The sequence below is a fragment of the Podarcis bocagei genome (genome assembly GCF_964188305.1).
Source record: "Podarcis bocagei genome assembly, chromosome: 5".
In the NCBI taxonomy this organism is placed as follows: domain Eukaryota; kingdom Metazoa; phylum Chordata; class Lepidosauria; order Squamata; family Lacertidae; genus Podarcis; species Podarcis bocagei.
In genome coordinates, this window is record NC_138129.1 from 10,033,451 (window position 1) to 10,057,179 (window position 23,729).

The 23,729-nt window shown below is 43.2% G+C and overlaps 2 protein-coding genes and 1 long non-coding RNA gene across 6 annotated transcripts in view; 2 read left to right on the plus strand and 1 right to left on the minus strand.

Annotated features, from left to right (window-relative positions):
• The first annotated feature begins 358 nt into the window (after positions 1-358).
• On the plus strand, positions 359-8,664 carry LOC308588377. The gene is made up of 3 exons (XR_014008674.1): positions 359-497; positions 1,522-1,594; positions 5,701-8,664. It is a non-coding gene; the product is annotated as an uncharacterized lncRNA (long non-coding RNA).
• Positions 6,734-15,258, minus strand: GID8 (GID complex subunit 8 homolog). The gene is made up of 5 exons (XM_081196732.1): positions 15,133-15,258; positions 12,308-12,437; positions 11,667-11,863; positions 10,848-11,045; positions 6,734-9,592 (listed from the first exon to the last, which is right to left on the minus strand). Exons 2-5 carry the CDS (start codon positions 12,423-12,425, stop codon positions 9,419-9,421), a joined length of 687 nt encoding a protein of 228 aa, XP_081052858.1. The 5' UTR covers positions 12,426-12,437; positions 15,133-15,258; the 3' UTR covers positions 6,734-9,418.
• Positions 15,259-17,783: 2,525 nt separating this feature from the next.
• The window catches only part of DIDO1 (death inducer-obliterator 1), a 67,955-nt gene continuing 62,009 nt past the window's right edge, over positions 17,784-23,729 (plus strand). For all 4 annotated transcript variants that reach the window (XM_081195942.1, XM_081195944.1, XM_081195946.1 and 1 more), the window contains exon 1: positions 17,784-18,041. The gene's annotated coding sequence lies outside the window, so the exon portion shown is untranslated. The remainder of the gene's footprint in view (positions 18,042-23,729) is intronic.

Sequence of the window (23,729 nt, forward strand, 5' to 3'; positions counted from 1 at the left end):
ATCTACGAAGCAACTGGATGCCAGCGAACAGATGGTGACACCCGCCCCCGGGGAATAGGGGGGGGGGGTCCAAAAAAAAAAAAGCGCGATGCTTTTGCTATTATTTTTTATGATTCAATGACTCGTTTATTGGGCATGCTGACTGAATTTAAAAGCGGGAGGGGAAACCCAACCACCGGCCCCTCGGCCAAGTGAATCCATTCGCCCTGATAGTTTGCTGGCAGAGGAAGCGAAAAGCTGCGCGCGGCGCGTTTGGGCTGGCGAGAGGAGTTTTTATTTCGCCCTTTTGCAATAAGCACCAAGTCCACGTGTCACTTTTTTCAGCGTCTCCTCTTCCTGTGTGGGGATTTCTGCAGGAAGTCTCGCCGCAGAAGGTCGAGGCTGCTCGGGGGCGATGCTTGCAAAAGGAGGAGCCCGGGAGAGACGCGTTTGCAGACAGATGCAGAAGTCGGAAAAGGCCAAGGTCTCGCCGGAGGCGGAGATATTTCAAGAAGCAGGTCAGGATGATGCTATCCAAGATCCGAAACAAGATGCGTTGTTGTGCTGGGCGATTTGGAGATCGCGCGCGCGCGCGGTTTTGCTCTTTCGTTCTTTTGCAAAATCTATTGCCGAGCGCGCGAAGCAGCGTCTCCTTTCCCGTCCCTAGAACTTTGCGCTCTGAGATTGACGTCTCCCTTCTCTCTCCAGCAGCGCCTTTTGATCCTGTTCGTCATGTTTGCAAACAGGATCCGGTGGAGGGATCGACGGATGGTGGAAATTGCCATGGGCTTCGGCACCCGCAAACAGAAAACTGAAAGCAGATGCGTAAGAGAGGTTGTGCCCGCGCGCCCGCGCGCGTCTCTGCTATTGCTGGTTCTCTCTGAAGCCAGACTGTGCAAACTTAGTACATCAAGTCAGTGCTGCCCTCTTTGAAGAAATGAAATCAAAGGAAATACAGTACGCACTTCCCAGAATGGGTGCAAGACACACAGCCAATCAAATAAAAAAAAATGACAGCATGTTTCAACTTGTTTACCAAATCTGCCACTTTGGAAAAAGGAACTGCTGGGTAGGGTAAAAAGTTAAAGGGACCCCTGACCATTAGGTCCAGTCGTGGCCGACTCTGGGGTTGCAGCGCTCATCTTGCTTTATTGGCTGAGGGAGCCTGCGTACAGCTTCTGGGTCATGTGGCCAGCATGACTAAGCCGCTTCTGGCGGACCACGGAAACGCCGCTTACCTTCCCGCCAGAGTGGTACCTATTTATCTACTTGCACTTTTTTGGTGTGCTTTCGAACTGCTAGGTTGGCAGGAGCAGGGACCGAGCTACGGGAGCTCACCCCGTTGTGGGGATTCGAACCACCGACCTTCTGATCGGCAAGTCCTAGGCTCCGTGGTTTCACCCACAGCACCAACCACATCCCCGCTTGGCAGGGTAGGGTAGTGAACTACAATTGTGTTGCATATATATTTATTCCTCAAATCAGTAAAGGTGCTTCAAAGTGGTTTACAACACTATCGTGTTTTTTCTTTTTCTTTTGTAGGAAATCTCTGGAGCATTTACTGTGGTGCATCGTAACAAGTTCAAGAAGAAAATAAAATCGTGTAATAATTTAGGTAAGAGGTTGTTTTTCCGGCTTTCCGATCCGATACAGAGGTCTCCCCACTTATGCACGCTTGATTCACTCCAAACCCAGGTGAGGGTGGCCAGGAAATAATTAAAGAAATCAGTCTAAACTGCAGAAAGGTGTGACAAGGGCAAAAATGACCGAAAAAGTTGGAAAACTGCAGAAATGTTGTGAAAGGGGCAGGAAAACAGCAATCCCAGGAGATTTTGCATCCGTCTTTGAGGCCTGTGGAGAGTTGGAGCTTGAGAAATGTTTGGAGGGAGCGATTGTGGCGGAGTTTGGCTTTTTAGATGGGTCTTCCACGCTGTACGCAATTTTACATATTCATGCGGTAACCAGGAACGTAACCCCTGAGCAAGTGGAGAGACACCTGTATTTATTGTAAGCAGGTGAAAACATGGTTACTGGACACTGCCCTAATTCCCTCCATTTTCTACTCGTTTTGCCCGTTGAATTGAATTGGATCGGCTATAAATTTGCCACATTTAACCCATGACAGCTCTTTTTTTTTTTAATAAATTTTTTATTGAATTTTCAAAATTTACACATACACAGACAATACACAACACAAACATACAAACACAAAACAAACACATGTAATTTCAAATCCCTAATTTCTTAACCACTTTCCCTGACTTCCCCACACATCCCCGTCCTGCATCCCAACTCCTATAGTTTACTCAGCAAGTTCTTATCTCCCACCTTTACCTTATTAATATTTTACTTAATTCTTCTTAGTTAACCAAATTTAAGTTATAAACCTCAATTAAACCAAAATACACATCCTTTACATACTTTTCTAAGGTCGACCCCATTTCCCTTCCACAAATTTCCCAATTTTTATATTATTTACAGAACAAAATAACAGAAAACAACATATAATTATATACCCTTTGGATTCCCAAACTCTCACCCCCCCCTTTCCCGGTCTCAATCCTCAAAAAGTATCCATCAATCTGTCCACTCTCAGCCTGGATCCCTCACGTCCGAGGCCCTTAAATCTCTTTCAGTCCCTCTCTGCCGGTTTTGTTGGTAGTCTTTTATAGTAGACATCAAATCTTGGAGAAGCTCTGTCCCAATGGGGTCTGTATTTCTTCCAACCAGACCTCCGTATTAAAAAATGGAGCCCGAATCCTGTTTCTTGTTCCTTTTAAGTCCAAATGTCCCAAAAGCTCCAGTTTTCACCTTGATCAAATTTATAAACCATAGGTCTTCCGATCTCCCCATGGGGAGAATCCTCCAATCTTCATTCTCAAGTTCAAACCAAATTTTCATCATCCAGGTCTTGTTTTCTTTATAATCAATTTTTACAGGCCACTGATTGTCCTTTTTCACCTGCAACTTTTCAGCTCCTCCTTCCCACTCCTCTGAGTCTGCACATATCTCTTTTTGTTCAACTGCAGAATTTTCTTGAGTCAAGTCCTTGGGGCCATCAACAAGATTATTTACTTTCAATTTCAAAGTCAAAACATCTGTAGCCATAGCTACACTCTGATCTTGTAATTTTCCCATGAGAAAGAACATCCTTTCCAACTCAGCCTGTAATTTTCCATCTGCAGCCATTGTAATGTCTCAGAACCCCCTCTAGAGGGGTTCTGGTTACTTAGTATTCTTTCTCCAACAGTCTGATTACTTTGTTCTTATTTTTCTTTATTTTCAACAGCTTCAAGTTAAATGTATCCAAAATAACCAGCAGAAATAACAAAAGGCAAATTCTTGTAACTTTGACAGCTCGTTTGACAGCTGTCAAACTCTTTATACCTCCTCAACAGGCTCTCTTGCGTATCACTCCCGGGTCCCGGGGGGTTGCGCCTCAGCTCCTTAAAATCAGTTCTTATCCTCCAGCAAAATACTTATAGTGCCAAATCGTGGAATTAATAACTTTTATCTCACAGAGAGAGAAGAGGTCTCTCGACCTTAGGTTATCCAATTCTTGCTTTAAATAGTCTACAAAACGGGGGGCGGACTTCCTTTTAACGCATCCCCCGGTCGTGCCGAATTTAAAAGAAAAATTTAAAGTCCAATTTCCGTACTACTCACGGGTTGTTACTTTTGCAGCCCAAATATTCAAGGAAGAAGTCAGCGCTCTCCGGCCATGGCTCGCGGCTTCACTCCGTAGAAGAAGCGATACACTCACAGCACCACGCCACTCTCCGTCACCCGCTCTGAAGCCTTTAAAAAGGCTTCTTTGCTGGTCGGGGAGGGCGCAAATGGTGCCCGCCGAGTTACCAGGTCCACAGGCTTCCGTGCCTGTGGTTTCTGAGGGTCCCCGCCGCGGCAGGACCCGTCTTCCACGAAGCCGATTCCCTCTGGAGCTCGGAGGGAATCCGCCATTTGCCGATCGCGCTAACCCGGAAGTCCTAACCCATGACAGCTCTTGGGCCAGTTGAGTGAACATCAGTTGGAGGCTTATAGGCCAAGTCCACCATCCAGAAAATGTGCATTGGCTGAGTCTGCCCACATATCTAAATATAAGAACCAGGTGTCTAAAATAGTATGAGAGAGCAATCCAGTCAGACTTTCTCTAGTGTAAATGTACACAGTTGCAAGGATCCCAAATCCTCAGTGTTTAGGAAATGAAGGCTTAGGCAGTAATAGAGTCATTTTGGACACATGAACTTAAGCAGGTCTTATGGCGGATACTGAACCATGCGCAAGTGGTTTACTCAGAAGTATAGCTTTGCTTTCTTTGCATTATATGTGGCCCGTACGTTCTTAATATATGTAGAAAAAAACAAATAAGGCACTCTCACCAATTAGGTTATCTTCATATTTAAGACTGCTAATTTGATCCATGTGACAAAATTATAATTGACAACCACTTTTGAGCACGTAGCTCTTAAGATTTTAGGAATGTCATTGTGGGATAGAATAAATCAAATGTACATACTGCTTACAAAAATGTAGGTTTTACCTTTTTTACATTCTCTTACACATTTGGAAATGTGTACTAGTCCCAGCGCAGGGATGTTGCTTAAATTGACTCAATTAGTTATCCTAAAGGACAAAGTTCTTTTGCAGTCACATTAAATTCTTTGCTTAGTCTACAGCTAAGGATCATGCTGCACCCTTGTTGAAAAAGTGTTTTACATAATAGTGTTCTGTATGCACACTCTTCCATTGTCATAATAACCTCTCATCCTCTTTGAAGAGAGTTCTAATCTGCTTGAGAAATAATGAGGGGAGAACCAGGATATTGTAGCTCTCGCAGGTTTAATGAATGCAGCATGCATAGCTGTCATGTTCTATAAAATCTGTACCTTCTTTAAAACAAGCACTTATTCCCAGAGAATCCCACCCACCCAATCACATTTTGAAACAGATCCTGTTTAGTCTCAGCTGATCTCAGAAATACAGCTTCTGGACTGTGGCACTTGTGACTCCTGGGTTCCAGTTCAGCATGCTTTGGGTGTTAATTCTTCCTCTTTCTCACAATAGTTTGGCTTTTAGGAAGCTCTAGCATTCCGTGCAGATTGCCTTCATGTCTTTTCTACTGCTCTAGTCCATACTTTTATTATATATTATTTTAAATGGCTCTATCACACGTTGAAGGGCCCCTTCTTAAGGGAATTTTTAAACTATAAATCAAAGAGCGCAATAACTAGAGAGAAGGAAAATAGGAACTGTGTGCCTTTGGAAATGCTGATTTTTTTTTTTTAATGTGGCTTTCATTAAAAGGAAAGAACATTGGTGACTTACCTGTAGCCTCAGCTCAAAGCTAGGTATGGGTTTATTCTTTTTCTGTCTTCTAAAATATTCCATGAATGTGGTCTTCACTGAGCCAAGAAATCTACGCTAGGAATGTTGGTTTATATGGAAATTTAAGGGGATTGTCAGTTTAGAGCAATATATGGGGTAGTATGGCCCCCTCTGGTCCCCACCCTGCACTCAACTCTCACTTGTGGCTCCTAGAAGCTGTCAGCATGTGACAGCAGCCACCGGGAGCAGCTTTGACTGGCCAGCTAAACCAGGTGAGGGTAGCCAATGGGTCTCAAATCCTAGGTGAGTTTGGGACTCCCCTGCATGTGAAGATTGAGCGGATGAGACTAATAGTGGGTCCAGTGGTCAAGAAGACAGTTTCTGCCCCTGCTGTAGAGGGAAGTGAGGGGCAGATGGGGCTCATCAACCTGGGAAGGAAGAAGGAAAACTGATCCTAAACCTCTGCTTCCTTTGGGAGAAGAAAGGGCTAAGGAGTAACCTCTACACAAATCCGGAGTGGAGTCCCTAAGATGGTTGGATTGCGTCTTGTACAACTCCTGCAGCCAGGCTGGTGCCAAACGTATTACTCTGCTTTCCTTTGGAACACATCAGAGAGGCTGAGAAGGCTGCCTTGTTGTCTGGGCAGCCCAGAACCCCCATACATACTGTTCAGGCTTAAACACCATGGAAGGTCATTTTGGTGTTGCTAACGCAGGGGTTTGACTTCACTCCCAGAAGTGCACTCTGTGGTCTCTCGAAACAGATGGAAGCCAGCAACACTACTTCTTAACTATGGAACATATTCCTCATAAACGCCACAGGTTGCATCCAACGCTGCGTTGCAAGCTGAATGTATTTTTGTTTGTGCAGCAGAACACCACCTCTTCCTCCTTCCCCCTGCAGCATGCTGCACTGCCCTCAAGTTCTGTTCCAGAGCAATGGAAAAAAGTAGGTCTATAATCCAATTAAATATGTCTTAAGACTATAAAACTCATACAATTAAATCAATTAAATTTTCATATAAGAAAAAAAAAAGTTGTCATCACCAGCCATGCACACGTGTTTGCCTTTTAAGAGAGTGCTCATCATACACTTTAGTATTTGCTTTTTTAAAAAATTAAATTTACTCTAATTATCACTTTTTAGGTCATAAAAATATCACTTGATTAAACTAAACATTGCCACACACAAAATCATTATGCAAATCATCACAATTTGATATATAAAGGTCTTAGAAACGAAAATTTTCTTGATATGAAATTCGAACCTTGTTGAGGAATATTAATATTATTTCAAGGGTACACACAACCCTGCCTCCTCTACAGTGACTGTTAGCAGTTACTAAGTGTGAAGGAGTGGGAGGCATTTAAACTTATTTTCCACACATACTTTTTATGACAGCATTTCAAAAACACAAATGTAAAACGTATTGTTGAAAGTGGTATTTAATGCTAAGCAGTTAAGAGTGGCGATCTAACATTATGGAGCTAACAAAATTGCAACCATTCATCCATAGCCACCAGGATAAGACATTTCTCATGCATATGACAAATCCATTTACGTAGTGAGGGCTGATTCCTGTGTACAATATTTCATAAGTTATGGTTCACAGCCTCCCCCATTTGAGAATAATTCAAACTGATTATATTATATTTTGTATATGCAAACTATTTTATATACACATGAATATAAAGATCTCTAAAAGTACCATTGGGATGACGCCCTTGAACTTTCTGTAAAATGCATAGCTTTTTTTCATACCATTTTAAATATTTTCTCTCAAGTTACCCAAAAAACTTTACAGATTAAAGCTGCTTCAGTGTGTGATATTTTAAAAAACCCCAAAGGAAATAAATCTCAACTGTCATATTTAAACCTCTTGGGGAAATCTCACATATTTGGCTCTGAAATTAAATGAATTAAGTAAGCTAATGGAAGTTCCAGTTATCTTTGCACTCTTGGAAGAAACCTTGTGCTCTAAACACACAGGAATCTTCTTAAGCAGGGTTGCAGTGCACTATTTCTGGTGCAGTGACCTGTTCAACTTTGTGCTGAAAGCTGAAACTCCTAACATTTTCCAAACCTGCACTTTTGCATCCAACAGCCAAGAACAGGAAGAAAAGCTAGTTATAGTTGAGGAAAGGTTTAGAGCCATTTCACTTTCACTGTTTCACATTGTCCTTAAAACAAAAGATCTTTATCCACGCAAATTGCAACTCTCTGTTCTCGGTTAAATGCAGCTACAGGTCATTTAACAGGAAACATCTGTCAGGAGCAAAAAGCTAGCCCATGACACTAAAAGTCAGGTGGTCCGTTTTGCAACTGTGTGGCATCAGAGCTTCAGTTGGTGAAGACGGACTATATTCAACTAGACTTGTGAAACTAGTATATCTCAAAAGCTTGCACAAGAGTGCCTTCTCTAGAGCCAAGCTTCATACAAATGCCAACAAGTTTTCACAGTAATCATCAGCAACTATGGGCGCACATTTCCCCAGGAACCTCTCCCAAACAATTTCCATATATTCCTATGAGGTTTGCATGGAAGAGATTCCAAGTATGAAATTTATTGTACTAGCGAGTCCCAGTGACTAGCTAAGCATGCTAGAAGCCAAATCGTTTTAGGTTTATCATCTACCCACTAAGCTTAGGTTCTGAATGAATCATCTAAAACGTTACTGAATTGATTGTGCAAACCGGGAGGAAGCTGCTTTCGTGTAAGATTTGCATGGGAGGCTTGTGCATGTGTCAGAATTAAAACTACAGTGGCCAGATAGCCACAGGACTATAAGCAGCATTATTAACAGCTTTTCTACTGAATTCTGCCGTTTCCTCAACAGCCCTGCTGGCAACTTAACTGAATGGGTGTTTTGTATCGCCATCTTTGAAATAGCAAGGGTTAGTGCTTAATACTAAACAGCGGAACAAGTGAACATTCCTTTAAGACAGTCATACATGCGATGCAGCACCCCACACCTTAGCAAAAATTACAAGGCAGCAACAAAATAAGAGGGACTTCGTGGAATTACAGGGCCTTTAGCTGGTGTAGAAATAAGCTCTATCACCGTGATTCAAAATACCAGATGGGAATTCCAGGATGGAAGATTTGTAAAATTACAGTTCTCTTTACCCAAGGCAGGAAACTTGATAAAACCTCCACCATCATTATTATAAATTACAGCCCAAGAACTTCCATGCTATTTCAGTGTATCGGCATTACATCAGACGTTTCTTCTAACTGGAAATGGCCCCGGCCATAACAACAAAGCTGAGTATTTTATACCCACCCCCCAAGACACACTGTTGGCATTAAGGATGTAGCTACCACCCACACCAATACTACAGCTGGTATTATTATTATTATTTAAAAATAAACAAAACCCCAATGAAAGAAAATCTAATTACCAAGTGATTTCATGTATTGTTTCAGAGGCATATTTTTGTCATTCTTGAAAACTATAAAATAAAAAGCCTTTATTGTCAGCAATACTTCGAAGAGAACTAGGCCCATCATGAATATAACATTCAGCCCCATATAAATAAGTCACCAAGGTGTGAAAAGCAAGGGAATTATTTCCAATTACAGCGTACAAGCTTCCTATGCTATACTCTATGCAGAAAAACAACATTGCCATGAGGTTTACAAAATGATCACTTCAACCAGTTGCTAGTTTATAAATAGGGAATGCATATTTGGCTATAAATTAACACAGAAAATAGTCAATATTCAAGTGAGAGACAGGTTAACTGGAGAGTTGCCAGGAGCTTCAACATTAATTCACTGGCCACCGAAATGTTTCAGTAGCCAGACATTACAAACCTTCAGCACAGTGTATATATATATATATATAAGAAAGACTTGGTTTTTTGCTTAAAATGTATGACAGTGCATAGCCTAAGTCAGATGGTCAAAGTGATAACAATGCTTCTCAATGCTGATCTGCTGCATTTTAAAAAGGGACCCATCTCCCTTTAAGTATGCTTGCCAAGAAAAACAAAAAAACCCACACAACCAAATTGCAAAGTCCTGAACTGTAGTAAAAATATTTCAGTCACAGACTGATTAAAAATGTATATAACTGTGCAGTTCCGAGTGTTAAATGTCCACCTGCACATTTTACTTGGGTTCCTCAATTGTCCCCTTGCTGAGGTCTGTCATTTTGGGATATTTTACTTTCTTCTGGTCCAGCTCGTTCTGAGCCCACAGTAGTAATTTCAGTAATTTAGCCAGCTTGGGTGTCGACTCACGATTTTCATAGTCTAGAACAGCTTGGTTAACTTCGCTCCAAACCTAGAGAGAGATGAGCAACTCAGTTTAGCACAATATATGCATATGTCACAGAGAGTCAACGTGATCCACCAACAGTTTTTGACCTGAAGGACTAAATTCCTCCGCAGGTATCATGACCTTGTGCAAGCAACTAAATATCAGTCTCAAGCCCCCCCCCCCCCCCGGTAAAATACGAACTATAGAGCTGCAGGATATTGCAGAGCACTTTGCAAAATAGAAATATTATAAAAAGTAATCGTCTTTTTCAATTTCCAAAGAAAGAGGTCATGCCAAGAGGCTCTTGGTGGCCATTTCCCAGCTCTGTAACTTCCTTTCAACAAAGCTCAGACGTTAGTATCAAATTCCACAAAAACATCAGCATTTAATTGAAGAGTGTTCCTCTGATAAAAATAAAGCTCCTTATCAAAACCTCAGTATGGGTCTTTTTGAGATAAAGGGAGTGGTAACTTAGAAAGCCTACTGGAGTGGTAAAGGTCATCTATATTTTCCTTTTTCATCCTGTTAGAATAAAACAGAACAAAAGTAACTTCTTGTTCTAATGTTCACCAAGTAAAAGTTGCTCCCAGCAACTGACCAGCTAAAGCTGCAATTACACTACACCAGTGTGCACTACACCAGTGTGCACTACACCAGTGTGGTGTAGTGGTTAAGAGCGGTAGTCACGTAATCTGGGGAACCGGGTTCGTGTCTCCGCTCCTCCACAAGCAGCTGCTGGGTGACCTTGGGCCAGTCACACTTCTCTGAAGTCTCTCAGCCCCACTCACCTCACAGAGTGTTTGTTGTGGGGGAGGAAGGGAAAGGAGATTGTTAGCCGCTTTGAGACTCCTTAAATGGAGTGAAAGGCGGGATATCAAATCCAAACTCAAATCCAAACTCTTCTTCTAACCCCCCTTACCTGGGACCCATTTAATTTAATAGGACTTCCTTCTGCGAAGACACATTGTGCTGTAAAATGTCAGTTGATCAATCCAAAGATTAAACTGGTTCAAGCTTGCTTTTTCACAGAACATTTTAAAAATGCTACTCATCCTCAAACTTTGGGGCATAAGATGAACTAAAAATCTAAATAAGCTAACTGAAAGCCACCTGCAAACTTTCAGAAAAAAGCCACGTGATTTATTACAAAAGATGATGAAAAGTGAAAAACTGTACAGTCAGCTTTTCTTTATAATGTAATAAAGGGCAAATCTTAAAATTGCCCTTTTAAGAGGCATGCAACATCTAATTTTAGTTACAAGGGATTAAGCGCAATTACTTTCTGTCTCTGCATCATGTTGAGCAAGTCTCCAAAAGGTGATTCTTCTGGGTTATCGAAAGCAAGCAGGGCAAGAGTGCGCTCCATCTCAGTCAGGCATTCCCGGCTCTCCTCGCCTTGTTCCGCTAGCTGCGTCTGAGCAAACTCCAGCGCAGCTTCTGTTTCACGCTGCCGAATCAACTCAATTAAATGCTGTTGCTGCACCAGCCAACCAAATAAAGGAAAGAAAAAAGAAATAGGGAGACCGTACAGAAAAATTAAATGCAGTTCATTCAGTTTCACTTGATCAATGTTCTTCTAAAAATATGTCAGCTGAGCATTCAAGTGAAGCCTTTAAATTAGAAGTTGGGAACTAGCTACTGAAAGGAGTGTTAAAAGCAGCAATGTCAGAGAAAGCAGGTTACATTTGCTAGCATGACTTTTCCCTTGCTTCCCTATTTTAACTATGGTTTAATAGTATGCCTGAACCAGCACTAACAGTGGTTAACGGTAACTAGTTTCCCTCTTAAAACAGGCGCTACAATTTTCTTCAGTTCCTGAAGTATCAAATTCAGGATACTTCAGGTTGACTAAGACAACAGTTAATAACATTGCAGATACAATGCTAAACAATGGTTAAAGCCCCCAGGAGAAGGAAGTGGGCATACAATTCTGCTGCCTACTCCTATCTACACCAGGCCAAAGTGTGTTAAGAATGCACGCCATACATACAGGATACCGAAACAGAAGAAGAAAAGGCTTTCTGAATATAGCAACCTTCCTTCACCACTGTCAATTAGTTTTAAATGTAATCAATGCCAGTTTCAATGTGAATCTTACCTGTAAGTGGAAGTAAAGGTACCGGTTCGTATCTAACAATTCTGGGTGAAGGCTGTTGATCAGTGCAATGGCTTCCTGAATCTGGCCTTTGAGGATCATCTCTCGAATTTTTATTCTTTCATCCAGGGTCTCTAAATCAACACTGGGCTCAATTCCAGACTCCATCCGAAACTTTTCTGCTGCCTCTTTGAAGCCTTCTGAAATGCAAAAAGAAACTGCTTGCAGAAAATGGAAATCCAATCAATCATATTTGTATGTCACCTTTCCAAAATTAAGGCAGCTTACAACATTAAAAATCACATAAAGAAACATAGCAAAAGTAGTCATAAACAATAAACAAAACATCAAAAAGTGCAAAACCAATCGAACAATACCTGCATAAATGGCTTAACTGGAACAGTACTACACTCAATATTTCTATAAATCCAGTTTCTTAAAACAGGATTCATCTAATAAATTGACAAAGGCTTCTGCTTGGTCCCAACTGGTCAGGTGTGCTGTCAGGAGAACCGCCAGAACAGTGTGCAGGGGGAAAGGTTAGTAAATTCTTGCAATACACAAATACTCCCAGGATGTCTCAAATGAATACCCATACATGGTTATTGTGGTAACTTTATTTTCTAAACCAGCTGACTGATTACCTGTAACAAGGTAGTTCATGATCAAGCGGTTCATGTCAGCTCTCTGGATGTGCAAATTATTAAGTTTTTCCATCCACTCGTCTTTTGTGATTTCATCGGGTTTTTCGGCATAACTCATTCTTGTCCCTCACTAGGAAGGGTGAGGGAAAAAACAGAGGCAAGATAAATTACTGTGAGTGAGCAGATACAAGAGAACAAGCAAATACCTCATTACTTTTCCGAGATGGCTTTTACTGTTCACTGCAAAAACAGCAACCAGAGACAGTAAACTTATGCACGTCCTGATTTCACAGCTTGTACTCCATCAGGACAGCAGCTCAGTTTAGAGCACAAATGTTCTGTATGCAGAACATCCCAGGTTCTATCCCCCTGCCAGTTAAAACATTCTCAGATAAACAAGGGTTCCGGCTGGAACACAGAACAGCCACTATCAATCAGAAGAGACAATTCTGGTCTAGATGGTCTAGTAATCAGTCTTGGCATAAGCAAACTTTCTATGCATAGATCAGCTGGCAGGGGTGTGCGTTTGAAGACTAGAAAGAACTAGGAAGCACAAATCATGAAGTCAGGATATAGGCGAGTTGTCCCAGATATTAAAGAGGGAGTAGGGGAAAAGCAAACCCACTTGTTACGGTATATGCAGGGGTCACATATTTAATGAGCAGTTCTACCCTAAAACGTGGCGTAACTATAGAATGGTTAGTACATCTTATCAAATGCTCATCACAGTACCTGCACTGTTAATTACAATAAAAACAGCACTACATCTTATTATTTGTATGTTGTAAACATTTTTATACGTACACAGTTGTAATTCTATCAGTGTTTATTGTTTTCAATAATTGTTTATATACTTTGAGATTGTTTTTATCTGTAAGCTGCCTTGAGTCCCATAAGGGAAATAAATATATAATATATATAAATATATAAATAAATATATATATAATAAGAGTAGTGCTATCGTGACATGTAGTGGCAAGCACCTAATCATTATTGGCATTTATACATGTAGTGCTTTTTGAGTGTACAAAGGAGTTTTATATATATCCTCACAGTAATTCTCACAACAATCCTACAAAGTAGACAAGTGTCTTTACACCCCCGTGTCACAGAACAAAGGCTGAGGAAAGGTTGGCTTGAATATTGACACACATTGACGGAGCTGAGATTTGATTTTCTGGTTCACAGCTCATCTTCTGATGACACATTACTAATTAGAACAAATGGCCATGGCACATATATGAAGGCATCTCAGATCTGCTTTCGCACCTAGCTGTTCTTGCTGTTCTCTCTTAACTTTGTCATGATCCAAAAGCACTTTTCAGACTATCAACACTGCAGAGATGGGGAGAACTGGGATCAGGGTAAGTTTCAGTGAGGCTTTGCAGCAACTAAAGATACATATGCTATTAGTCTCACTGTTAATAATGGGTCCTGAGCAATCACTCCCTCAAACACTAAGCTTCCTGTTTGTAAAATAAAAGAACTAAGTCCCATGTTTATTTCTTGGAAGGACAGGTAAATAATCTTGGAATTGCTATTAAGCTGTATGGTTTAATCCCACCCTTTTTGGGTGCACGAAGGCTGAACACCAGACTGAAAACTGGTGTCTTGCTGCCATGAAATGTATCTTACTCAGTCTAGATGATTCCTTGACAAAATTTTAGGTTTAGTCACTTTAATTATCACTCACTAGCAACACTACCACCTCTGTACAGTCTCATTAGGTCTTCAAGGATAGCATAGGCTGAACTGAAAAAACTGCTGAGGACTGTGTTGTAAAATATACACCTCGTAGGAGTCTCCAGTGATGAGCTAACCGGAAGCCCTTTAAAGATAAAGCTCAAGCAATGTGTCACAATAAACACCTAAACGGAACTGCTGCGGAATCTATTAGGATAGATGCATCCCTTTGATACAGCTCCATCCAGAACTGAAACTGCTTTCCTTTTTCCAAAGCTCTGTTAAAAACCAACACATCCCTAATTAAGACACGTAACATCCGAGGATGGTTACGAAGTTCACGGGTAGAGAAAAGATCGGTCTTTCTTTTTTCATTTTGCTTGCACGGTATATAGGTTCACATGTGTACTGAGTGCCGAACGCTCTGGTTTCCGATAGAACACAAACAAAAGTCACTCCGAATATGAACCACGTGTGTTGTTTCTGGGTAAAACCGAAACGTAAAGAAAACCTTTCCCCTCCTCCCCCCCCCAAAAAAAAGGTTCAGAACGAGAAGCGCCTTTTTAAAACTTGAGAAGAAGAGGCGCTCCAATCCGTTTCGCACAACGCAGGAATCGGGTCCAGTTTCTCCCTTTCGTCCCCCACCCCTTTTTTTTTTTTTTTTTAAAAAAAAGGGTTCCATGAAAGCTTGCATTTCCTTGAAATAAAAAGGAGAGTGTCGGGGGAGCAGCGCACAAATAATAACAATAAAAAGAAGCGAAACCCCGAAGCTTGTCCCTGCCCCTTCAGGGAAAGTGCGAGACAGGCGCGAAGCGGCGGGGGGAGAAAGAAGGGGAAAACCCCAGTAAGGAAGAAGAGGCGGCGGCAGAGTCTCCCGCGACATGAGCTGCCCGCCCACCGCTCCTCCCGGCCGCGTCTCGGGGCTTCCTTCCTCTCGCCCGCCGAGAGCAGGCCCAGGCGGGGGCGGACCCCTCGGCGCCACCAGGCAGGCCTCACGCCGCCCCAAAATGGCTGCTTCCCCCTCAGCCGCCGCATCCCGCCACGGAGAAGGCCTCCATGCCCCTTCACGGGGTGCCGCCGCCGCCTTTCCTTCCCCCACCCACAGGTAACCCTCTCCCCACCGGCGCCGCCATTTTACTCACCGACCGAGCTCGCCGCCGCCGCCTCCTCCTCCGCCGGGCCTTCAACGCCAGGCCCCGTCACCTGCTCCGCCCCCTCCTCCCTGCACCGCTCTCGCTCCCGCTCCCCCCCCCCACACCCCCGCCGCCGGCCTCTCGCAGGCCGCACCTCTCGCGAGAGCTCCGCCAAATCGCCTCCGCCAATCGCCTCCGAAAGGTCGCGTGGATCATAGAGACGAGGGAGAGGGGGGATCGGCACTGAGGGGAAAGAGGGAGAGACGGTCTATAGAGAATGGGCGTCCTAGAACGGCCTAAAAATCGTAGCGTTTGAAGGCGCTGCAAGGGAATCTTTGGCCCGGCGTGGGATTCGAACCCACGACCCCGTGATTGAGAGCCCCATGCGCTACCGGCTGATGCTGTTAAGTTCTAATTTTTAAAAAAATAATAATTCTCAAGCGACATACAAAAAGGAAACGATAAAGCTGTTTAGTAAAAACAGTAAAGCAGCATTATAGAACCTGATGACTACAGGTGCAGGTAATTCATTCTGATGGAAGTGGTAAAGCCTGGGTGAAAAGACGTCCTTCTTGTGGGAAGGACATAGCTCAGCGTTAGAACTAGTGACTTGCATGCAGAAGGTTGGAGAGTCATTTCCAGGTGTGTCTAGTTCGGGCTGGCAAGGTCCCCTGCAAACTGAGTAGATGTTATTGGGATGCACATTGAGGAAGTGCAGGTCCCTAAGAAGAATCCCAAAATGCTTAGAAGAGCTATCCAGCAGAAGCCTATTTGCAATTCTGGCAACAAAATTGTTTCTATCTGTGGTTGTGTCTCCACCCTGTGCACCAAACCAGTTTCACAGGTTCTTCCACGACTGATTGGCTAAGGTGATTTATTTACGGTAAGTCTTACAAATAATTACACTGATATTCATCAGTATCAAACTTTATTTCAGTCACAGACCAGCATAAGATAAAACACATGGATAAACGGAACACATAGGACTTTAAACAGTAAAAAATAAAAACTAGTAATTAAGAGCTAAAGGTAAAGGGACCCCCCTGACCGTTTAGTCCAGTCGTGGACGACTCTGGGGTTGCGGCGCTCATCTTGCTTTATTGGCTGAGGGAGCCGGTGTACAGCTTCCAGGTCATGTGGCAGCATGACTAAGCCGCTTCTGGCGAACCAGAGCAGCACACAGAAACAGCGCTTCCCTTCCCACCAGAGCGGTACCTATTTATCTACTTGCACTGCGTGCTTTCAAACTGCTAGGTTGGCAAGAGCAGGGACCGAGCAACGGGAGGATTTGAACCCATCGCGGGGATTTGAACTGCTGACCTTCTAATCGGCAAGCCCTAGGCTCTGTGGTTTAACCCACAGCACCACCCAGGCCCCAATTAAGAGGTGATTATATCAGTAAAATATCAGAGCCATTTACTACTATTACACAAAAAACATTTTTTTAAAGTTACAATCAGAAATCAGCTATTATGGAGAGAGGTATTCTTCTTTGCCTTATTTTTTATTTATAAAATAGTTATACGTGTACCATTGAGCAAATGATCTGCTACTCAGATAGCCCACTCATCAGCATCCATTGTTAATGGTCAAGCTACACTAAAAGCTTATGGGAGGATTTAGCTAATCATGTGTTCCATTTTTGTCCCTATAATGATTTTGCATTTTTGTCCCTATAATAATTATGCTATTTTAAACTGGTGCAACACTTTAAAGATAAAATAGTAAAAATGTAGTTTGCTTCCTTTTGTCAAGTTACTTTTTGTGCAAGCATATGAAAGGTAACTTTTCAGTTGCGTTATCTACATACTCTTTAGTTTCCAGGTATAGGTCTGGTAGAAGTAAAAGGTTAAGAAGGTTAATTGTAAAAGGATTTCAACTGTTTCCCATGTAGCTGCTTTTGACATATATAAAAACAACACATTTACAAACCTCCCTATACAGGGCTGCCTTCAGATGTCTTCTAAAGGTTGTAGAGTTTATCACAGGCATAGGCAAACTCGGCCCTCTGCATGTTTTGGGACTACAACTCCCATCATCCCTAGCTAACAGGACTGGTGGTCAGGGATGATGGGAGTTGTAGTCCCAAAAAAACATCTGGAGGGCCGAGTTTGCCTATGCCTGTCCTAAGGGAAAGTGGGACATTCTGGCATGCAAATCAGAAACCTGGAGGGCATCTGTAAATCCAGCACTGTCCCTGGAAAATACGGACACTTGGAAGGGCTGAACCTATAACCATAGCTGTCAACTTTTCCCTTTTCTTGCAAGGAATCCTATTCGGAATAAGGGAATTTCATTTAAAAAAAGGAAAACGTTGACAGCTATGCCTATAACCCACCCGTAATGGAAATCCAGAACGCTTCTCAATACTGTAGAGTGGTACCTTGGTTGAAGAACAGCTTAGTTCATTAACAACTTGGATTAAGAACGTTGCGCCACTTCCTCCTCCCGCCCAGAGGGGGCGCTCGACGCCCTTCCTTGCCGCTCTGCACTGCTCTCCCCACCAGAAAGACCCTCTAAGTTTCCGCTCTCTCTGTGGTTCCTTCCCCGCCCGGATTACCTCTGGGCGCCTTCCCAACTGCCACTGCGTGCGACGGAGCAGAGCGTCCTCCGCTCCCCCCCCCCGCAGCCCAACGCGCACCGCCTCGCGCGCAGCCACCTCGGGCGGCCATTTTGGCGACGAGTTCCTCTCAGCCTCGGCGCGGGCGGAGCAACAAGTCTGAAGGGAGCCGTGAGGGAAGGAGAGAAGGAGGCGGAGGGAATGGAAATGGCGGACGCCGCCGCCGCTCGTCTCGGCTGAGGCCCAGGGAGGGAGAGAGGCGCCGGCACCGAGGCGGGAACACGCTCGCTTTCTCCCCCACCCCGTGTCTTTTTGCCCCCCCTATTTTTCTTCGAGCCCCCTTTTTCCCTCCTCTACGGTGAGTGAGGGGCAGCCGCTTCGGGCCTGGCTGGAAAATGGAGGAGGAGGAAGGCGGCGGGCAGCGCGGGCGGTGGGTGGGGGGGCGGCGGGAGGAGCGACCTCGCCCCTATCTCGCCCTTTCTCCCCCAACGGGGGGGGGGGGTTAGGTCGGGATCAGGGCCTTTAAAACCGTCGCTCGTGCAAACCCCGCGGTGTGAGACCACAATCGGGTGACGTCGGAGGGCTTCGTGACGCCCCCGGTAAAAGGCACCCCCCGACACTTGAACGTGGGAGGCTGTTGTTGTTTTGGGGGGGGTGGAGGCGAGGGAGGGGCGCCCGAGAAATAGCTCCTCGCCTGACGTGTGATAACGTGGTCACCAAAGAGAGGGAGAGAAAAACGGAGGAAGGGCGAGTTTGCGGTGCCCCCCCCTTTAATTACAGGCCTTCCGGGCAATTGTTTCAGAATCCGCTTGGCGTGTTAGCAGTACTGTAGTAAGTAGACTCCGGCCCCCGCCGCTCTAAACCCTGCAATTCGTGGTTTGTGGGAGGGGGCATCATCTCTCCCTCCTCTTTATTGTCTAACAGGAAGAGTGACCTTATTTGAGCTTGCCGGCCTGTTTTTCGGTGGCGAGCCTGACCACACCTTCCTTTGGTTTTGGATTAAGAATCTGATTCTTCCTCTGGCTGCTTTTGCAGCGATCTTTACCTTCACTTTATTTCGCCAGCGGTAGCCGCCTTTCCCTTCGCTTGCACGTGTGAAGCTTCAGTTTGTGGTTTTAGTTAAGGTGATCACGTTCCAGGGTTGTGTGTGTGTGTATTATTTATTTTCACACACACATATGGTGATCACGTTGCAGGTATATATACATACACCTGGAATGTGATCACCATATGTATGTGTGTGTGTGTGTGTGTGTGTATGTCATCGTAAACGCAAGCCCTGTTGACTTAAGCAGAACTTAATACATAGGTAAGCATATAGAGGATTGTAGCCTAGGGCTAGAATCCTGTACACACTTACTTGGGAGTTAGTCTCATTGAATTCAATGGGGTTTACTACTGAATAGGCATAGAATTGCACAGTGAATAGTTCAAAGTGGAGGTTACGACCTCTTGCCTGTTCGGTAATTTCGATTTTATTTTTATCTGGAAGGCAGTTCCTGCCCACCAATGAAGCTGCCTCCTTTAAGTGTAGTCAGTCTCCCCTGCCCATTATAAATGGTTTCAATGCCTTACTATTTTGTGTGCTTAGAATTTGGCAAAGGGTAAAATTCTAAATTTTGCTCCAAATACACTGAATAATATAAAAAATGAGGTGTTTCAATAATAGCATGGTTAGGGCAAGTTGTATGCATAACACTTTCGAAAGGGAGAACTGGACATTATTTTTGTTACATTAAGATACTTTTTAATACACGTGTGTAGCTAGATTCCAGTTAAGTCTGTTGTGGCAGGCCTTCATAAGCTTCTGCACAAAAATAACAACTGTATGGTTAATAATACCTAAGAATAGGATTGAAGCAGTGCTTTTTTCTGGGGGTACGCAGGGGTATGCATACCCCTAAACATTTTGTGAAACTAAATTTGGCCTCATTGAGGAGCAGTATTTCAATATGAGTAGGAAAATGAGAGTATCGCTAAATATTTTTTTAGGAAAAAAGCACTGGATTGAAGAGCCTAAACTTCTGTTCCATGCAATCCTATAAGTTCCATTGAACTATTGTATCATAGTCATGTATAGGATTGTGCTATAAAAGAGCAACTGTTTGCATGCAGTGTTTGAAATTAGCCAGGCGTGTTTTGCGACTAGTGTGGGTCCAATTGTGACCACGCAGAGATCTCTGGATGCCAGGTTATTCCTGGGGGAAAGCAAAATGTCACTTCGAGAAGGATCAGAAATATTTTCCTTGAAACTTGATTTGTTTTATTCTGGATTGTTTTATTTGATGTTTTAATGGGTTGTAAACCACTTTGAGATTTGTTTTTTTAAAATATAAAGTGTTATAGAAATGAGATTAATTATAACAACCACCACCCCCATCGGGTGCAGGGGGTGGCGCCTAAACAATCCATTGTGGTGACTACAACCTTGGTTTAAGGTGCAATTTGACAATTAGCTTATATATCTGAGTTTCTAACATTGTGTGCTTACTCAGGAGTAAGCCTCATTGTGTTCAGTGTCTTCCTTTCCCCAATAATATGTATTTTGGATTACAGTCTAGTGCTTACAATAAAGTGTGTGAGAACTGGAAGAACTGGCAGTTTTCCAGCAGTAGATAGGTAGATAACTCAGTTGTAGGATACAGTTTTTACATTCTAAAGTCAAGTGACTTTAGAATCCTTATATGTTACCTTTTTAACTTCTGAAGCTGATTTTACTATACTTCGTAATACTAAACTGTGTGTAGTCTGCTGTGGTAATGGAATGGAAAAGCTTTAATTTAATTTTTCTTTCCCTATTTTGGTGCTCACTGGTTTTTAAGGACAGTAAAAGTCTAAATTTTACTTCTTTAAACATCCCAATAAGATGACCCACCTTGAATTTGGAAATGTGTGGAATTCAGTTCAGGTCATTAATTCATATTGACAGAACTCCTATTCTGAGAAGTTCAATTTTGCTTGTGTGTAATTTCTTTTGTACTTTACGGTTCCTTCTGGAGCAGAAGGTACATTTCCATCTTGCTGTCCTTGGCATCATATGATAACCCTACCATGGTGACATACTAGGTCATTATGAATTTCATAACAATGCAGGTTTCACTCCTTTTAGTATTGTTTCTGTGGTAAAGTAAATGGTAAATGCCTTTGAAGGGGTTTATTTTGCTCAATGCCCAGCAGTAGGTATAAGATACCAACTTTTGTTCATGTATAGTTTGACAGTTTACCATTCTGTCTGCTAGTGCTTCATTGTTGCTTCTCCTTAGATATATCCTATACTGTACTGTAGTAATTTCTCTCCCTTCTTGCAATTTCTGGGTAGCAAATAAAATCATTTTATCTTCTGTACTACTATTAGTACACTTCTGATGTTGCATAAATGTATAATAGTATTACTTAACTTTGTATATTGATATGATTACTCAAGATGGCTTTGGGTCCTGGTCTCAGATTGTGCTCAGGGTTGCAATTCAGCAGAAGTGAAGAGAAAAATGTTCTATGTAGAGGTTGTTAGGCTACATCTGTTTTCTCAGACATTCTCAGGCGGTTAATTCTTAGTACAGCCTCTGGATATCTTTTTGTATATTTTAGCTGTATTGTTTTATTGTACAGTGGTACCTCGGGTTACAGATGCTTCAGGTTACAGACTCTGCTAACCCAGAAATAGTACCTCGGGTTAAGAACTTTGCTTCAGGATGAGAACAGAAATCATGCAGTGGTGGCGCGGCAGGCCCCATTAGCTAAAGTAGTGCTTCAGGTTAAGAACAGTTTCAAATTAAGAATGTATCTCCGAACTGAACTAAGTTCTTAACCCAAGGTACCACTGTATTGCCCTTATTTTTGTAAACTGCCTCATAATCATTCTGGTGAAAGGCAGTATATATGTTACTTTATATAAAAGTATTCATATTTTTTGAACTAGCTTACTAGTATATGTTTTCAGGTGGAATTAATCCTGGATGTATTACATATATTTCTAGGGGCATAGGAATAAACATACTCCTTTGACTGCCTTGGTTAGAAGAGTTCTGTAGTGATGTATAGGGATTTAAAATATTTTCCAGCCTAGGCCAATAGTTGTGTCATGTAAAATTTAAACATTGGGCATGCTAATCTGTAAGTTGTTGGTTCAGCTCTCAGAACTGAACCACCACACAAAAAGCATTGGCAGCTGAAGCTTCTAAATCAGGGCTAGGGAACATGTGGTCAACCAGATTGTTGAATTACATGTCTCATCATTCCTGACTATTGGCCATTCTGCCTGGGGGTAATGGGAGTTGAAGTCCAATAACACATGAAGGGCCTGCATTAAAGAAATCAACTTGGGCAACAGGACTTCTGGTTAACTCTTCTTGCCCTGCAGTTGGCTGTATGCCCCCCAAAATCTGCTTTGCAGGGTTTCTTAACCCTCCTCAGCAGATTTGTGAGACTGTAGGAAGAAAGATATGAAGGAGTGTGAGAGAGCAGGAAAAAGTAGCTCTGAGAGCTAGAAGGTGAGATGGAATTGATTTTTGCAGCTGGTTTGAAAATAGGATCTCTGACAGAGTCATCAATCTCACATGCATTGGATAACCAAATAATCCAGCCAGCAGATGCCATGGAGCCACACCCTAAAATTTTTAAATGATAGAACCTGGGGAATTTAAATAAAAACAATCCGAACTATCCAATTCCAGTGTACCACTCTTTCGTTTATTGTCTTCTCTCCCCTCCAGTCTCCAAATTGCCAGCTCTCCCGTGGTTGTCTTGAATTATCCCTGCAGTGCCAAACTTGACTACCGTATTTTTCGCCCCATAGGACACATCGGCCCATAGGACGCGCCTAGTTTTTTGGGGGGGAAATAAAGGGGAAAAAATTATTCCCCCCCAGGTGCGCTGCGCTAAGCCTGAAGCTTGGGGCGTGCTGAGCTCAGCGCGCCCCAAGCTTCTGGGTGCCGGCAAGGTCTCCGCTAGCCGTGGGAGAGCCACGCGACTTCGTGCGGCTCTCCCACAGCTAGCGGAGCACTGCGCTAATCCCGAAGCTTGGGGCGTGCGGAGCTCAGTGCGCCCCAAGCTTCTGGGTGCCGGCAAGGTCTCCGCTAGCTGTGGGAGAACCGCGTGGCTCTCCCACGGCAAGCGGAGCACTGCGCTAATCCCAAAGCTTGGGGCGTGCGGAGCTCAGCGCACCCCAAGTTTCTGGGTGCAGGTAAGCTCTCCGCTAGCCCTGGGAGAGCTGGGTCTCCCACAGCTAGCGGATAGCTTCCTGAAGCCTGGAGAGCGAGAGGGGTCGGTTCGCACCAACCCCCCTCGCTCTCCAGGCTTCAGCGAAAGGGATGCACACACATTTCCCCTTCATTTTTGGAGGGGAAAAAGTGCGTCTTATAGGGCGAAAAATACGGTACATTAGTCAACTTCTCATTGCTTGCTCTCCAGAAAACTTTCCTCGGCCAAAAGAATTGTCCTCTGTCCTGATTTTGGTAGAGCAGACATCGCTATCATTTAGTTGACCTTCTCACAGTTCACCACATATCATTCTGCGCCATCCCTCTTTGTTGTAAATACGGGAAAATTATAAATTATGTGTTCTTTTCTCTCCAGTTCACAGTATTATACTCCACATTTCTTGGCACATGGTGCTACTGATTAAAGGGACTAGTGGTGGAAGAAGCAGATGCTATGGCAAGAAAGATCGCAATTGCTGGGTTAACTCCATTGCTCTTCTAAGAAACTTAGATTTTTTGATCTGAAAATGGTTTAGTAATTTGTTTAGCTTGTGGTAGCGTTGTTGCAGGCCACACTCAGACCCCAAAGTGTTCACTCTGGAAAGGCCCATGTTCGACAGATTTATGGCACTCAAAATTCATGTCTTGTTTGAATTTATGCTGTTTTGCCTATTGTTATCTCTGGATGTCTGCATGGTTCTCCATGATCAGTGTGTTTACTTGTAAATACAGAGGTATTACAAAGATACCATATGTCTCCAGTGTTCACTCTTATTGTTAGGAAGCAAACCTTGAGCTTTCTACCACTTGAGAATAGTACTAGTTCAAGGAATTTTGCTTCCTGAAGC